Source organism: Palaemon carinicauda, chromosome 16 (genome assembly GCF_036898095.1).
Source record: "Palaemon carinicauda isolate YSFRI2023 chromosome 16, ASM3689809v2, whole genome shotgun sequence".
NCBI classification, from domain to species: domain Eukaryota; kingdom Metazoa; phylum Arthropoda; class Malacostraca; order Decapoda; family Palaemonidae; genus Palaemon; species Palaemon carinicauda.
The window spans coordinates 42,229,200-42,248,223 of record NC_090740.1 but is presented as its reverse complement, the minus strand read 5'-3'; the positions used below and the strand labels follow the sequence as shown (position 1 = coordinate 42,248,223).

The 19,024-nt window shown below is 33.2% G+C and overlaps 1 protein-coding gene across 2 annotated transcripts in view; it reads right to left on the bottom strand.

Moving 5' to 3' along the window:
- Positions 1-2,523: 2,523 nt before the first annotated feature.
- The window catches only part of LOC137655731 (very long chain fatty acid elongase AAEL008004), a 34,211-nt gene continuing 17,710 nt past the window's right edge, over positions 2,524-19,024 (bottom strand). For both annotated transcript variants that reach the window (XM_068389761.1, XM_068389762.1), the window contains exons 3-7: positions 13,059-13,115; positions 10,549-10,654; positions 8,504-8,676; positions 8,228-8,356; positions 2,524-7,058 (exon numbers count right to left, since the gene is read on the bottom strand). In XM_068389761.1, coding sequence (XP_068245862.1) covers positions 6,789-7,058; positions 8,228-8,356; positions 8,504-8,676; positions 10,549-10,654; positions 13,059-13,115 — 735 coding nt within the window. In that variant the 3' untranslated portion in view covers positions 2,524-6,788. The remainder of the gene's footprint in view (positions 7,059-8,227; positions 8,357-8,503; positions 8,677-10,548; positions 10,655-13,058; positions 13,116-19,024) is intronic.

The following is a 19,024-nucleotide window of genomic DNA, read 5'->3' as shown; positions in this document are numbered from 1 at the left end:
GCTAGCCTTCCTTTTAATTTGAGACAATAGAATATAGATTTTCTCCACCACAAAGTATAGCCGAGGGATCTAATCTTGGAAGTAACTACTTCCATATATTTGGAAGAATAAGCTTCCAAACTTATAGTACTCCACTTATTCAGGCCTTTTTCAGCAATAAGGTTATATAAGGTTTGAAAGGGACTGTAAGGACATCACTTCCTCCGTCGTCCAGCAAATTCACCGAATTCTCTATTTTATTTAAATTCTCCTTTCGCCACACTGTGGCTAACTGTATATATTTATTCCGCTCCCTCAGAGCTACAATTTCATGTATTTATTATTTCATTACCCATTTCTATTGACTTTTAATTCAAGTATTTGTGCGTGTGTAAAAACACATATTTTGGCGGTTAGTTCAAGCCGAATTGGCGCCTGCGCGCATGCTACCTTTCCGTCCGCACCCTGTATTATATTCCCACTTATGTTTGAATAAACTGTCAGTTGTCGTTGGTGAAGCTTGTCTCACTGTCCTTACAGGACAAGTAGTTGCTTTTAAGGTTTTCCTCTACATACACCGTCATCTGAAACTTTATGAAATGATGAACTTTAGTAGAAACATTTTTCAACATCATCCACTTAAAGAATACGAGGTAGTTTAGGTTAGGAACATAGTGTATAAGGATAAGACTATTCCTTACAGTCTAGTTGTCCTCTGCCCAATGTCTGGCCCAAGTCATACATTGGCATGCCTGTTCCTAGTGTCTGCCTTGGACTGTTTGATCTGGTTTGATCTAGTTGCAGCTTGAAAGAGTTTAGCTGTAGACGGCTTTAAGTAATTAAAGACAAATTTGAGACGGCCAGACACGTTCACATCTTGTGCAGCAAACTTTCAGAACCCTTACCAAAATAAACCCCATTAACAGACTCAAATTAGGGTGAAAGTTAAGGTGAGCGCTTGCAACGGACAAGGTAGGAACAGAATTACAGCTTCAAGAAAGGATTCACTGGACTATAGAACTTTAACAAAGGAAGCTAGTGATGTTAACAGCTTAAGAATCTCATCACTATCAAAAGTTAGCTGACTATGTGAATTGTCTGAAGGTGTAAGCTTGTCAGTAGCCCAACTGTAATCAACTAGCCTAGTCTTCCCCTGGCTTTTCCCCCTAAACCATCCAACTTCGTTTGTACCTTAACTTGATCATCAACAGCTGGAAACAACCGTACTTTTAAATGAGATTTATCACAATGGAAATGCATTTTTAATGGTTATTTAATTCACAGGACCGGTCCCAACAAGATGCGCTAAGAAAATGCGCTGAAAAACAATTTTTGTGCACCCTTTAAGAAGTAATCACTAATAAAGCTAGTGGAAAACATTTAATGCACAGTAACGAGCAAACAATCTTGTGCTCTGATCATAACCAAGACAGCTGAGAAACCGAAGTAAAAGACAAAGGAACCTGGCACGTCAGTCACCACCATACGATTATTTCCTTCAGTAAGGTGTTTTTATTCAAGGGAAAGAAAATTGGAAACTTTTAAACTAATTTTTTTTTTTTACTGGTAAATGTTGATTAAACCGAGCTTCTGCTTTAGAATCAATATGAACACCAAGGGAAGCTAATAGAAATACAAACCACAGTTGCACAATGAAGTTAAAGTTCAGGTTGGACACAGATGTAAAAAAGGAAGCAAGAACGAAGTACAGTAGAAAGGTAAAAGAGTGCAGCCATGGGTTATCAAAGACCTTAAATTATCAAGCAATGCACCGACACCAATAAGCCCCAAAGGGGAAATGAAGCCAATAAAGTAGACAATATATCATCTTGATCAAATATCTTATGTACAGTATGTGATACAGCCAACATTATCAGTATCAGTCATTGCAGAACTACGCAAAGATATCAAATTTACCACAAAGAAAAGATCTACAACTTGCCCAATTTTTAAAGATACAGGAAGCTTATTTGACCTCCAGCAGAACTGATGTGTATTAGTTATGAAATAAACCTCTTTTAAACTAAGAGGATAGTATATGCTCCTTTAGGTCAACAATTTTATTGATCAGATTTACGTATCAATAATAATGTTCTTAAATCATGGGCTGTGCCACCCTTCATAATTTCATGAACATTTGATTCTGCACAACAACGTTATACCGCCATCTCCAAATGGTTTGGTCCATACTAATATGTACTTTATGAATAATAATACAGTAATTAAGGTTGTTTATTTGTCTAGCAGTACTAGACAATAATCCTTTCCTTTACTTTGACAGCAGTATTAATTTTCAAGCATCAAGAAACTACCTACAAGGCTTAAGGACCAAACACTAGCACATATTTTAGGCATTGGTTTATAAATGTGACACTGATTGAGAATTAAAGAACCTAAAAACATTCTTGTTACAATCATAACAGTAAGAAAACTTGGTATTGGTGCAATTTAGTTGAATGATTAAGATCTACATAATGATTTTAATTTTACTTGTGGATTATTATACGTAGTTTGAAAACTCTTGGGTTTTGAATAAAACACGGGTAGAAAAATGAACATGTTTTACATACTGTATACAAATTATCCTTGCAAAACATTCCATCTGTACTTAACAACACCTATGCTTGCAAAACAATTAATTTGAAGTGAAACAACAAATCTTACAATGTGAAGTGACAATACAACTAAATTCCTTAATTTATGATCTGCATTATTATTTTGCAAGCAAAAAACTGTCAAAAGGAGACCATTTGTTCTCCTCACATCATAAACATCAGACTCAAGACTCATATACATACATACATAATTAATGGAGCAACGGAATGTAGAAAAAAATAACCCTGAGGGTGTCAATTTATTAAGACATGTCCTGAATATAAAATAAAGTGTATAGCATAATGGGTTAACAGATAATACAAAGGGTCATTGTGTGAACTGTAATACAAGCCATGTTGAATTACTTTAACTTGTGGGCTTTGGCATTACAACCTTACACCAGTCCCTGGTTGGTCAGTGGAAACTATCCTTGCCATCATGTTTAGAAAATAAATAAAGCTCAAGGAGAAGAATAAAGACAGTTTCAATCAACAATGAAATAACATCTGAATATTTAAATCAATATCCAAGTATTCACAAAAAAGATGCAAAAGTTAAATGGATATTTTCTGTATACTGATTTCATCATAATATTTGTAACAATGGGAAATTCAGACCACTTACAAAACTGAAAATAATTTAGCCATCTAAACACGTAATACTTGGATAACGGGTTAAAATTAAAAGTTGTTTTTCCCAAAAACTTGCATAGCTATATTTGGTTATGTAATATGCGCTATACAATGCTCATGAAGAAATATGCATTATGCAGGGCATAAACACCATAAAAAGCTAGCAACGGAAATTGCATTATACGAGGCATAAATTCCATACAATACTGGCAAAGAAATTTGCATTGTACTGATCATAAACCTCATACAATGCTAGAAAGGAAATACCGGTATGTATTATACCAGGCATAAAACCATACAATGCTAGCAAGGAATAGGCATCATAGAAGGTATATATACATCATACAATGCTAGCAAAGAGAAACTATGCATTATACCGGATATAAAAAAAAATCATACATTGCTAGCAAAGACATGCATTATGCAGGGTATACACACCATACAATTCTCCCCATTGGAGTTTAGTACCAAAATATGCACTATACTGGGCATAAAATGCATACAAAGCTAGCAAAGAATTATGTATTACACGGCATAAATGCCATACAACGCTAGCAAATAAATATGCATTATACCAGGCATGAATACCACACACTACTAGCAAGGAAACATACATTATACCAGGCATAAATGCCATACAATAGTAGCAAAGAAATATACATTATACAGGGTATATACGCCATACAATGGTAGCAAAGAAATAAGCCTTATACAGACCATATATTATAATCTTACTCTTCCAAGATTTATATGTAAGCTGCATACTGTAGCAAAATTATGTGAAAAAACAGGGTTTTGAATTTGACAACTTAAAAATTTTCTAACCTTAAACTACCAGAATAACAAACTTTGGTTTTCAGACTTTATAAATCAGCAAGTATGGCTTTTCTTATCAGGCATCAATTTTGCTCAAGAGAAAAAAGTTAAAAAAGTCAAAATAATGAAAGCATAAAAAGGTAATAAAAATAAAAGCAAATGACTTTTCAACAATAGGCATTTGATTTCCCATATCATGCTCAATACCCAAGTATTATAGCACTTTTGTCCTATGCTTTTTGAAGAAGGTGCTTAATTTACTAACTTAACTATGTACAATTCCCACACAACAGAAGTCAACTCAGAGGCTAACTTGTGATTAACAGAATACTGTAGTTGACAAAACATAATTTTATTAACTATACTGCAAGCAAACACCAATTTAATGTGCATGACTACAGTTTAGCAAAAACTGTATGATACCAACACGGGTACATAGAATGAAGGCCTCGTGTGTCCTGGATAAAGAAAAAAAAAAAAATATGCAATGCCGTAAAACTGTATTTCCCCTAAAACCCTGTTCTAAGAAGCAATCTGAAACTGCTCTAAGGCACAATTCACACTACGTTTATCAAAACTTCTGTCAACTATCAGCTGTCAAAAACAGAAAAAAAGGAGGGATTTTAATTAATATCAGAAGACAACAACCTTCAGCAGCCATCAATGCATCTTTACATTATGTACACTGATATAAGAAATTTAGAAAACACCCTCACAAAAACCTGTTAATTCAGCAGAATAATTTCTAAAATTACAACTAATATGTAACAGTGTTACTGTAAATATTTCAGCCAACATATCTTAAATTAAATTTGTTATACAGTACTAAGGTTTTATAACTATAGATAGCTGGTGGCTGTTGAAAGCTGTAAATGCTTTCTGACAACTAATTAGTACAACCATATCTTGATCTACAACATAATTAGCCTGCTGTACCCATGTCAGTGCAAATTAGCCCCTGTGTCATCACCAAGACCAAATTGCTCTTAAAATAGATGGCAGTTGGTAAGCTTCAGGTAATATTTATTGGAAATATTCAACCCAAGAAATCAGGAAATAAAAATGGACATCTCCATTAATATTAAATTACATACCGTCTCAAGCTAGATATTAGGAATATTGATTAAAGAACTTTGTCTAGTGAACTTTGAAGATGGAAAAAATCCTGTAAATCCGAAGGAATTTTTTTATCACATTTCAGTGGACAACACCATTCACATATAAAAATAAGTTTTGAAAAGGAAATGATCCAAAACTTTACTAGCACAAGGCTTCATTAGAATAGAAACACTAAGATATAATTGATTGAACTACCCTCCTACAATGCTGTAATGACAAAGGCACCATATAACTGGCTCATAATGATGATGATATTTCCATGGGGTTTAGAAAATTTATAATCAATCTTTTGATGTATTGCAGCTGCTGAAGTTTGGCTTTAACCATGTCATTAACTCCTATAATAAGACAGATAAAACATAAACAAATGGGAAAAATGCTGCTTTCCTTACTGACCTAACATTATATACACTGTGTGGTCTGAGATATTTGGTTGTAAACTGACTTAATGGGTCATTTGACCACTGTGTGGCAAGATGGGTAACTGGGTAATGTAGACTAAATGCAATTTCCATGACAACTTAACAAGGAACCTTTAGTCAAATTTACCATTAAACTTTAATTGTCGTGGGGTAAATCCTGTTAGCTTTATTTTGTTTAGTGTACTTCAAATGTACTCATTTCGAACTTAGGAATAGATTTTGTGCCTAGTGTCTATTTGGGGTATCATCTCATGATTCTTTCACTGCACTTTCCTTTTATCCAACCTTCTTTAAGAAATCAATATAACTATACTGTACTTGTTAGCCCTTAAAAATGGGAGACATGTGCTTCAACTACTATTAGCCACCTTTGAAAGTGCTGAATACAAGTAACACAAGTAACATGTAAACTTTTATTCAGTCAAAGATTTCTACTGGAACACTAATAAAATAATGTATCATACTCTCACAGCACCTTGGATTCAACAGCCAAAGGTACATAGCTTGTGGAACCGTTTACAGTACAGTAGTTTCTATAGTGTGCAAGTCATGGCTTACTTTTTCAATAAATAATTTTCTCAAAACATTGTAAGGCTGTATCTTTTATACATCAAAATATATATAATGTGCAACTACTATAACACTGATGGATTTGATGCTTTGTGTAGTTCTGTACTTATTACTGCCCTACTTCATGAATACAGTTCACAAGTTGATGAAATAAAAAACTTATACAGTATAGTAGTTGAAACATCTTTGTCATTATATTTGGATGATCAGTTCTGAAAACCTCAAACACCTTACATTAAATAAGTTTGCAATGATATATGGAATGTATAGTATACCTGCAATGATTAAAATATTTCAATACCCAATAAGTTTTAAATTTCTGAAAGCTTAACAAATTAATAATGATGACATAGTACTGTATATTAAAAGAACAAAACCCGATCATCCTGTAATATCTACAGGCCATTTTTTGGGGGTCAAAGAATTCAAGTACATGAAGATAACTATCAATATTCTTAACAGCAAGTGTTTGAGATTAACAAAACAGTTGTGATTATGCTTGTATTGTCTTGGACATCAAGTTGGGTTGAGGGAAGTTATGCGAGCGACACGTTGTACGTGGCATTGAGCCATGACATCTGTAGTATCTAATATTCATTCGTTGGTTGAGCTAGCTGATGGCTAAGAAGCGGAAATGCTGACGAGTTGGTCATCGTTACTCCAAAGCAGTGTCAACATTCATACACATCAATTTCCGAGCTCTTACACTAAAGGTCTCTGAATTGGCGAGCGCATGCCCATTGGCATGTCCATTGGCATGTCCATTAGCATGACCATTAGCATGACCATTTGCATGGCCATTGGCGTGTCCATTGGCATGGCCGTTAGCATGTCCATTGGCATGGCCATTAAGTTTTGAGATTCCATTAGGTAAATGACCATTAGTGAACCCGTTCATTTTTGCATGTCCATTTGCTAATTGGGCCTGGAATTGAAGATTGCATTAAATCACAAACGGCTTTTAATAAAAGGTACATAATTCATGGATTAGTTATGTAGGCTTTTCCTATTTATAAGTACAGTAGATATTTACAGTCCCTAATCTGACAGATTAAATAAAGCTATAAAGTATGCATAGGCAATAATAACTACAATACAGTATATAGATTATAAAATACAAATTATAAATTATCAATAGGAACTGCATTACTGAATTTAATTTAACAAGATTCTATACGTTAAAAATACCCATTACTACTATATTTTGTCATCAGGTTGATAAAGCAAATAAATTATCCTGAACACATAACTTGAATACTGTTCCTCCTGAAGACAGCAAACAGTATAACCAGAAAGTGAGTATTTAATAAAAATTAGGGACACAACAAATTGTATCATCAGGAAATATAAACTTTTATTCTGTACACCTCACTAATTTATTATCTTATCCCTATATATTGGCCTGAGGAATGATATTCTATGATAACTATACACCTACCCCTTCCCTTCTATAAGGGATTGATACCTGCATGAAGTCTGGCTGACTTCCTCAACTGCTCTACACTAGGATGTAACATTCATAGCCTTTATGGTACTGTATCTCCTCTGATATTGAAAGAGTATTTCACTACCTATCTAACTTCCAAACCTTTCCAAATTCATCTTAAAAGGTTACAAAGTCCTAATAATCAATAAGTTTTGGTATACTTAAGATGATTGATAAAAACAAGTCTTTTACTGGTGAATTATTTACATTAAAGACAAAGATTAAGATTAAAAGGGTTTATATAATTCCGTCTGAGTTTAGGAGAATGTGTCAGGAAACTAACAAGATTGTACAATGAAAAATGGATTCAATGTCCTTTGAAATCAGTTTCTAATATCATTAAAGTTATTTTACAATACCTGTAAATTAAAAGAACCCTAAACTCTATATGAGATAAACTACACATTTCTTGTACATAAACCACACTTGAAAAATAATTCCTGAAAACATTCACCAGCAACACTTCTATTCATTTTTGGGGAAAAAGTGAAACCTCTTGCAATTAGGCCTTGTTTGCAATTTTTCTATTTTCATGTAAATTTAAAATTAGTCCTCACTGGTAATGCAACAGCAATTTGCCAACAATTGTATAACATCATAATATTTACCTTGGCTTTTGATGCCCCTTTAAGATATGCTTTGATGTAGAAGTTTGCAAACAAGAAGAAGAACATGACTGCATGACCACCAATCCACCACATGAAGGCACGAGGGTAATTGCACTCAGTGAAGCAAAGCTAAAAAGAAAATTCATCATTAAAATATCTTTAAAAAATGAAGAAAGTCACAATGTGAAAACTTTCTACATAATTGCTTTCAACTTAATGATACTAAAATATCAACATGAATCACTCCTATCAATTACTGTATATGAAGGAACTTACTTGGAATGCATGGGAGAAGATCATGATGAACTGGATCATTTGGAGGTTGGTGAGGTACTTCTTCCACCAAATGTAACGACGGTATCTAGGTCCCATGGCAGCTAACATGTAGTATGTATACATCACAATATGTACAAAGGTATTAATGAAGCCGAAAAATGTGCTGTGACCACCTGTGGGGAAAACATCGAATAAGAAAATAGGGAATGTCATTGTATAAACAAATATGTATTACATCACAGCTAAACAGTGGTAAATAACTTTTTGAATATTATTTATAAAAAGGTCAAAGAATTAAATCTAATGGAAAGTTTATTACAGGTACAATTATTGGCAAATTAAAAGTTGATGATGATTTCACATATTACATCCTATATTGCTGTAATTTTTTCATTACCCTTTTCAATTAAAAAAGAAAAGTATATTCAAACTAATTTTGCAAGATAAAACCCAATCAACAAATGGGGTTTTCTAAAACCCAAAACATTACACAAATTATTTAAAAATAACTATACAGTAGTGGTAACAACAGTGCTTACTGATGGTAAACTATGAAGATGGGATTATATCTACTGGCTCCATTAACTAGATGCCATCACATAAGTAGGAACAATTAATTTTTTTTCAATATTTTATTAAGAAAATCCTTTTATCAAGCTGGGTAGGAACATAACAATAAATACTCTCAAAAGCATGATGTACCATAACAACTAGTATGTCATAGTAAGAAACTAAGAGACAAACCTAGTACAATACTGTATCTATAATGCTCTAAGTAACAGCAGTTATTAATATCTATGACTAAGGACCTATGTAAAAGTGGAGCATTGTCAACCTTGAGATGACAGAATTTTTACTCAACAGTATAAAGCTGGGTCAGAGTAATCTGTTCTTTAAGTGCAAGAAGGAAAAAAATCATAGTAGTCAAGGTATGATCCATAAAATTTAATTCTATTGGTGCCATAAGCCTAAAAAATGGCAACAAGGCATTTAAAAGGGATAGCTTGGGCCAAAAATAAAATGGCTATGAGAAACAACTTTAAATCTAGGGTATGCTGAAATTCTGAGGAGCAAAAAATCTGATTCTCATCATACATTTCAGACAATGATTTTGACTGAAGCTCAAGAAATGCCTCCTCCAGACATTTTTCAGCGATTTGGAATTTTACTCCTGGTTACCTTCCTAATAGCACTGAAATAGACCGATTGTGGAAGTGTTCTTGCCTGAAGACCTTAAAGAATACGAAGCTTAATTGGAATGTTAATATAGTTACGTCTTTCATCAAAGTCAATTAAGAATGGGAACAATAAAACTTCATTAAACTTGAACAAACGCAAGGCTAACAAAAATGTTACAAAAATAATTGCAATGTATCAAATCTTCTCAAGATTCAGGAACAAGAACGAAACATAAGTTGGAGAGAGATTCCATCTACCTATAATCTCCATCGTGAAGTAAAGAAAATGTGAATTGCTTAGGAAAATATTAGTAGATCAATGTAAGTGGGAGACTACAGTATACCTATTATAACAAAATTCATTGACATTTCTTAAGTAGATTAAAGTATAAAACCAAAACTTCTCTATAGTATGGAGAAAATTGAGAAACTGTAGCAGTTGAGATGAGGGGGATGAAAAGTGGTATCGTAAAATAAAGGGGCTGTATTAATGTACTGTAAGTGTTAAAAGTAGCCATAAAATCCTTCAACAAGACATATCTTCTTTTGCTCTAATTTTTTGGGATCTTAAGGCCAAACACAAATGCAACCTTTTCAACTGTGTTTTCTAATATGCAGCCATGTATACACTAACGTAGTACAGTAAATTATGTACGTGCCTTATTCAAAGATGTTATATATCTTCAATAAAAATTCAATGCAACTAAATTTGCTCCTCAATTATCTGATTAGAACAAGATGTGCTGGATTACAAAAGTTTTAAAAGCTATCATTATTTCCACTATTTTTAACATTTAAAACTATTAGCCAATCAGAAAAATAAAAAAACCCTCTTGCACATATACAACATAGTAAATTTTGTCTTACCTGGAGTAAACTTGACTCCAAACCACACACTCATGGGCATACAGCCATGATGGATGACATGAAGTGTTGATACATGTTCAAACTTCTTATGCAATACAAAGAAGAACTGTAAAAGAAAAAATATTATTTTAATTTTTTTGGTGATAATACTTCACACTTTAAAAGGAAAAAACTATTTTTAAAAGTAAATAATCTAGAAATAATACCACCCATTTCCAAAAATTAAGCCTGCATACAATGTGAACTTACCCTCTGCCTGTTATGATTGTTAAATGAAAAGTGTTCCCATTACCTTTCTTACTAATATTTAACAATATGCAGTTCATATGCTTCATGCATCATCTTTGTTTCATTAAAATGATTAAAATATGGTTATCTAAATTTTACAATCCTCTTTGTAAAGCAACAAGCCTTAGTTTATCAACTATGAGGAAAATAATGTAAGCCATAGATTCTAGTCCTTGTTTGGGTTATGGGACTTGTAGCATTCTTCTCTTTCACCTCGTTACATTAAGCTTCTAAGAGGAATAAAAATAAATATATTCAAAGTCTGTACCTAAATCATTACTTTATCATTCAATATTGGCCAGATGAAATTTAGAAACAAACAATTCATAATAAAGCTTATTAATTCAATACTTGATATTAATTGGCCTAAATAAGTTTTCTTGGGCTTTATTACCCCGCAAGGTGCTTGCACATTTTCATCTCCTGGTGTTGGTACTGTGATGGTACTAACATTATTTACAAACAAGATGAGATTACTTCTAAGCTCCTAGGCTGTGGGAAAGTATTCTCCTCTACAATTACCAGAATACCCAAATTGTAAAAAGGTCAAAATCAGGTCCTTGGCCACCAAGCTTCCTGTAAAGAGTTTGCAAGGACTATTCAAGAGTCCGGGTATCTAGGGATAAAGATCTCTTATCTAAGAGATAGGGCAATGCTCATTGAGAAGGTCTGAGGAGCTGTGATAAGGCCATACACAGAACTTGGAATTAGTGGGTGTTCTAGTAGACAAACTTTTTTTACTGTAACATCTTGAATCCAGGTGAATAGGTTTACTTTTTTGACTGAATGAACTAGGGCCATAAGGTCAAGTGCTTGCCTGGGGCAGAATTTATTACCCATGCGCAACTAGGGACACCCTTGCAGTTGTGTAATGAAGTAAAGGTTAAGAGGTTGAACAACAAAATTGAAGCTAAGAAATGGGAACAGAAGTAAAGTAGAAGGCTAGAAAGTGAGTGCTGGTTGGGGAGCTGGAGGGACGCTGCAAAAACCCTAGAGTAGTAAGCTTAAAGTTGCACCAGGTGGGCAAGGCCATGAAAGAATGCATCCAAAAGATATATTGAGAACATCCTGTAGTTTCTTTGAACTGCAAAAAAAAAAAAAAAAAAAAAAAAAAATAAGAGCTAGTCTCAATGGTGCTCAATGAAGAACTAAAAACTTATTGAAATTGGAGACCTCCAAGAACTGCAAATCAATGACTCAGGGGAAAGGGCCATTTCCCCCAATTTGGGGGGGTAGCCAACATCAAACAAAGGAAACAAAAAAGAGGACCTCTCCTCTCTACGTTCCTCCCAGACTGACAAGGGACTCAACCGAGTTTGGCTGGTACTGCTAGGGTGCCACAGCCCACCCTCCCCCGTTATCCACCACAGATTAAGCTTCATAACGCTAAATCCCCTACTGCTGCTACCTCCGCGGTCAACCAAGGCACCGGAGGAAGCAGCAGGGCCTACCGGAACTGCGTCACAATTGCTCGCCATTCATTCCTATTTCTAGCACGCTCTCTTGCCTCTCTCACATCTATCCTCCTATCAGCCAGACAGAGCTTCCTTCACTCCATCCATCCAACCAAAGGAGCTACATGAAAAGATTTATTTATGAAATTGGAACAGTCAGCCCCATTAAGATACTAAAGAAAGAAAGCAGTGAGATAACTTTTGAGTTATTTTACATGCAATAGTGAAGCCATCAAAAAAAAATTTGACTTGCAAAGCACTGTGACAAGAAAAAAGAAGTGATCAGAAGATCTTATTTTGTTAAATTCATACTGATATTCTCAAAGAAATTTGTCATCATTTTATTTTCAAAGGCAAATGATAGCTTTGATGATAGTTGAAGTAAGAGCAATAGCATGAGTTCTATAAATATCCAACTGAAAATACTGTTAGTCCAAAAAAAAAACCCTTGCACAGCTCTGAAAGTAGCAGATAAATAAAATAAAATTTACTCTTGTAACAGTTGTAATGTCATTACTTTCATTACAGTATATTTTATAATCTTCAAAATCTTATTTAACTGTATTTCAAATCTTAATGAGTATATAAATGAAGTGGAAAATAAAAAATCAAATAAAATTCAACATCATGAGATGATGATGGTAAAGCAATAACATAACCACTGATGAAACCAAATGGTAATACTCTTTACTCATCTTTTAATATCTAGGAAAAAAACGATACCAATAGAAATAATAAACAGTACAGAAGTGGAAAATATAAACTTACTGTATCAAAAAATTCGGTGAACTTGGAGAAATAGTACCACCAAGATGCGTGGGCCATCTAAAATAAAGAAAGTAATTAAAGCTAGACTGAATACATACTTTATTCCTAAAATTGAAATCATTTGTCGATGCAATAGATTTTCGTATCCTAAAGGTTATTACCAATTTCAATGAATATGAAATCCTAATAATTTGACAACAAATCTTAAAAGCAATTCTACTGTATATATTGGATACAAATATCAATTTCCCTTACATTTAAATTACTCTACAATTCAATGTACTTTAACAATGATGAAAAGTAATTATCTCTTATTAGCATTATTGTACTTCTAAAAACAAACAAATACAGATCTTTAATCCCAAAAGTTCATAATTTGAAACCATTAGAAACTGAAAATCATTGTATACATAGACATCATGCAGTATAAAAGCTAGTTTAGTTATGTTTGAACTTTTAAGATTTTCAGAGCTCATGTACCACAAAAAATTCTAATCTCTTACATATGAAATTACGGTAATCTATAAATATAATTGATATTCTGGACTTCTTATAGCATACATAACAGAGTATTTATATTCTAAAAGAATTATAACATTTATTATTTAACGAAAACTAAAAAAAAATGTACTTTTCAAATACTAAATGACACTTTTATAGAATCAAAGTGTACTGAAAACTTCTCCAGCCTTAACCTTAATATAATTGATCACTAATCTTAAATGATAATGGGGTTTTGAAATGTTGAACAAAACCCATTACTAGTAAGATTCATAAATAAATTCTGAAACTAACCTTGCGTTGAGAAAAATAAAAAACTGCGATGTATATGCTATATATTTCCAGAATGGTACCGAAGAGCAGCAATTCAAAATTAGAAAAATATACTATACATTTACAATATATATATTTAATTTCCTTTTCAAAAAAATATTGTCTACAGCCAAGAGGACACCATTAAAATAGCCATGTTGATATTATTTGTATTAAAAGATACATTCCTCTAATAATTTTTTCCGCTATTAAGAAATAACTTCAATAAATTGCTTCAATTAGCAACAATGTTTCATAAATGAGGACTATTGAATTTAAAGGCGCAAGATATTTTCATACTTACCACTACTTCTGGTTGGCTATTCCATTTTGCAAAAACATGACGTAAAAAATTTCCTATAAAGTTTAGATATTTGACAAAACTTAATACCATTAAAATCAACTTGAGTATGCTTCTTATAATTTATGAACTGATCAAGTACTGTAACTATAGCCATTCCTAATCAATTACAATGATCTGTATACTGTACAGGCCTAATAAAAGTATACTCTACATTTCAAATTCAATTTACGATTAGCTGTTTATGACCGAAGTAAAATGTCTTTTAATAAGGCTATACTAAAGGTTTCGTATCATGTGTACTAGACGTAAAATGCTTCAGAAAAGATGAAAAAAATTAATTACTTCTAAAAACTGTACATCTAATAGCTGAAGTATTCCTAAGCAGAATCAAACTTAGCAGTTAAGCCTATCTCAAACAAAGATAACAAATCAATTTAGTAAAATAACATGCAAATGAAATAAATCTGCTTAAGGTACTAAATATGAAATAAATACTTGCCTTTCCTAATATCAGCTGCATTCATGAACACGAATTTGAAAGAGTGAGCTGTTACCATCAAAACCACTGCCTACATGGCAGAATGTGTTAAAAAAAATGTCAGTAGTCAGTCTGTGTCTTTGGTGCAACAATACAAAGGAAAATCAAGAAAGCACAACAACAACAATAACAAAAAGAAAAACACATGTGTGAAGGGCAACCATACATTACAACAGACATGTACTTGTAAGATCCAGTTTCCCAATTATGAATTCTTGATTAAACTTAAAAGAGCAATTTTGAATAGAAAATCATCAGCCTCTCTTTTGCTGTAATAAAATAAGGAATGGTTAACAGGTATATTTCCCAGTTAAATCTTCGTAAACGTATAGGAGCTTTCAATGATAATTCTCCCATTGACAATTAGTTTATGTGAATCTAATTGTCCACTGAAAATATAATTTTATCTCTATAATAAAATAAATTATTTCAATACGTGCCCTGTAATCAATTTTTGTATGCTTTGAAATGTAAGCTTTATCAAAAAAGCAGAAAAAAAATTATGTTTTAAGAATGAATTTTATGACCAGCCCAGGCAGCAACTTGTTAAAACCACCGACGTGTAGCACTTGTAACGTAGACTTTGTATATAATCCTTCTGTTTTCAGTTCCCTACATGTGGGGAAGAGGGAGGGTGAGTAAAAGAATAATGTGTGAGTAATGAAATAATTTGTTTTATTTTTAAAATTCTTATCAGTGTATTCGACTACAGTACTTGGACTTTTTCAGATCTAACTTGCCCTTCCAGAGGCAATGTTGCTATATCAAGAATTCACTACCATATATTTCATGTAACCTTTGCATGTGCATAAATGTGAGTGAATAAATGGTTATACAAAGCTAATGTGATATAACCAAATATACAAACCTATAACCATTACCCTCAATTGCACTAAACTATTACCACCTAATACTAAAATCTGTCAGACCATTATTGTATGCAAAATTAATAAAATTAAAACCTCAAATTAACTACTGCACACCACTATTCTAGACATGCAACCATTATGCTGAACTAACACTACTAAATAGCATGCAAAATTATTATAAGAATAGACAATACACCCTCAATAACAGCAAACTTCAAGGTTACAAATTTCTATCAGAAATTACAAGAGGAGAGATAGTGGAAACAACTAATTACAATAAAGTTATTAAAAAAAAAGTACAGTACATCATTAACAGCTGCATAATACAATAAAAAGTATCGAGTCAGTAATAACTTTACACAAACATTCCAAAGCTTCAACGGAATATTTTTCTATCTGCAACAAAAATCTTTAATACAAAAGAAAGCAACAAAAGTCATTAGAGTTTTACATTCACTGTGCATGAACATATGACATTCATCACTACAGAACCAGAATTACATTGAAATTGTCGATGATTTACCATACAGATACGAAGATCAAAATTCCATAAATTTTTAGTAACTAAATTATGAATAAAGATATTTTATCTACTCTGCTTTTCTTCATTTTTCATCCCCTTCTTTCTTAAAATCTAAATTTGTTTGAAGTCTGACCTATAATTTTAGACTTGAAAATTTCATGGTTATTTTTCTCTACACAGATGTATGTACGATATTTGGGCATCACCATGCTGGTGCAAGTTTCAGAGGTATCCAACCATGTATCAGCAATTATAATCCAAGACTTGAAAGTTTTAAATAGTATTGCCAGGAAATATCAATTATGTGCATTAGGAGACTTTAGGCAACAATACTCTAAAATCTTGCTCCTCTAATCAAATAGGAGCATACGCTATGTCCTGGTTTTCAATAATTCATATTTTCTTAATATTTTCTCAAGAGTAAATTTTTTGTTGGCCTTAAATTACCACAAGATTTTAAAAGAAAAAATGCCTACCCATAATTTGAAAAAAAAAAATAAAAAATAAAATCCTCCTCATACCCACAACTGATGAAACCAGAACAACTAATGACTCCTCAAAAATAACATATCCATGTTAAATTCTAAAAACAAATATGGATTTAACTGTAACATGTGAAATACCTCCCAACCTCATCTCCAATAATCAATATAAGATTTCAGATTTGTGCTAATATTTTGGTACTTCTTGCTAGGAATATGGTTAATCTAGAGCAGTATTTGTGGTAACTAGATTATTCCAGATACTGTACCAAACATTGTTAAATCATAGAGTTACAACCACTGTGCCTTGACTTGGTACATTCTCTCTGCCATGGCTTTCCAGTGCTGGATTTTGATTTATGGAATTTGAGCAATATTGGCAGGCCTTGGAGAGGTTATTCAACACCGAGGTGCACAAATGTGCATGGCACAGTTGCATTATGAAGTAGAAGTTTAGAGGTTGGACATCAAAATGGCAGAGAAAAATCAAGAACGCTGCAAATCGGAGAGCTAAAAGTGAGTTCCGTCGTACAATGCCCTGCATGAGGTTCATGGACAGCACTATCCCTTTTACATGACCTTGCATTGTTTGGTCAACTTGAATAGTTACCGTATTTTCTTAGTATTCCTTTTTTTAGCTTTACTTTGTTCTTTTGTTTGCGCACATAAAGGTATTCTAATCTTTAAAATCATGCTATGGAAAATTCAATCTTGTAGGCTTACTTTGCAAGATCTACAACAGTCACCGATCGTACTTGATTACCGTAAGATACTTAACTTTTCTTTCCTTTGTGCATCTTAACTTATTGTGAATTGTTTATACATACTCAGTACTCTAATTATTATTCATGGAGTCCTGATTAATTAAGTTGTCCAGTTAAATTGCCAATACAGCCAAAAATTTTCAGGTATAGAGTACTGTACAACTCAACCTCTCGTACAGATCAATGAGAAAAATGGTCGATACTTTTCTCTCTCTATAACTAGTCTTGAAAAATTCATTATTTACAAAAGCATGGCATTGCCATAATTATTCTTACAAATAAAAGTTATTACTGACATACCACAAGACAATGCATAGACTGCACATACACTCAAAGAAAGTTACGACTCGTCTTAATCCTTAGAATACCAATGTCTTTTTGTATGCTTTCTCGTACAATGATTAAATATATATGATAATAATAAGACATTCATAAATCAAACCATGTTCTCTTGTCTTGGATGCTTCTGCACCATGATCTTCAAATATCTTGGGTCAAATTCTCTTAGTTGAAGTTACACTGAAGATGACTTTTCTGTCAATTTGCTTCTCCCCCCTTTATTTCTCTTTTTAAAGTGTTAACCAGATGTAATAAAACAGCCAAGGACACCTGTTGGTGATTTACCAAGAGATTGTCACCTTATCTCTAAATATTCGCCCATTTTCCTTCTCTGTATAATTACGTTAATAATGTTAGTGTTATAATTTTGTTGTGTATTTATACAGTAGTTGATTCAGACAATCCTCCCTCCATCTTCCACCACAAATTAAATTTCATATGCTGACTTCATTACTGCCACTACCCATGGTAGCAGCAGGGCCTATTGGAACTGTATCACAATCACTCGCCATTCATTTCTATTTCTAGCACGCTACATTGCCTCTCTCACGTCTATCCTCTTGTCATCTACGGCTTTCTTCACTCCATTTATCCACACAAACCTTGATCTTCCTCTTGCACTTCTTCTATCAACTCCTGCATTAATCACCTCAGCAGATGAGTAGTTACCATCCTCTCAACGTGGCCAAACTACCTCAACACATTCATATCCACTCTTAGCAGCCAATTATTTTCTCACTCATTTTTACTCTTACTACTTCATTCCTAACCATATATAACCAAATACACTGACAATAGTCCTAAGACACTTCATCTCTCACACATTAAAGTTCTCTCTCTGTCATTTTCATTTCCCACAACTTCAATTCATAAATCAAGGTTTGGGCAATCCACTTTCTCATACAGAACACTCTCTACATTCATTCACTCCCAACCCTCTATTCTTTACCACTCCCTTCACCTTCTCTAACACTACATCCTTCATTCACTCTGAAGTATACAGTGTTTCCACTCCACCATCTGCAACAACATACCCCAAATATTTAAACTGATTTACTTCCACTAACTCCCCTTTCAATACAACATTCAATCTAACACTATCATCACTTCTTGTGCACCTCATAACCTTGCTCTTACCCACATTTATTTGCAGCTTCCTTCTCTCACATACCGTTCTAAACTCTGTCATCAATCAAGATAGCTTCTCCTCCGAGTCTGCAACCAATACAATATCATCCACAAACATCAACTGATTCACCTTCCACTCATGATCCCTCTCCTATGCAAGTTTTAATCCGTGACCAAGTACTTTAATAACTTCTCTTACGGCTCCA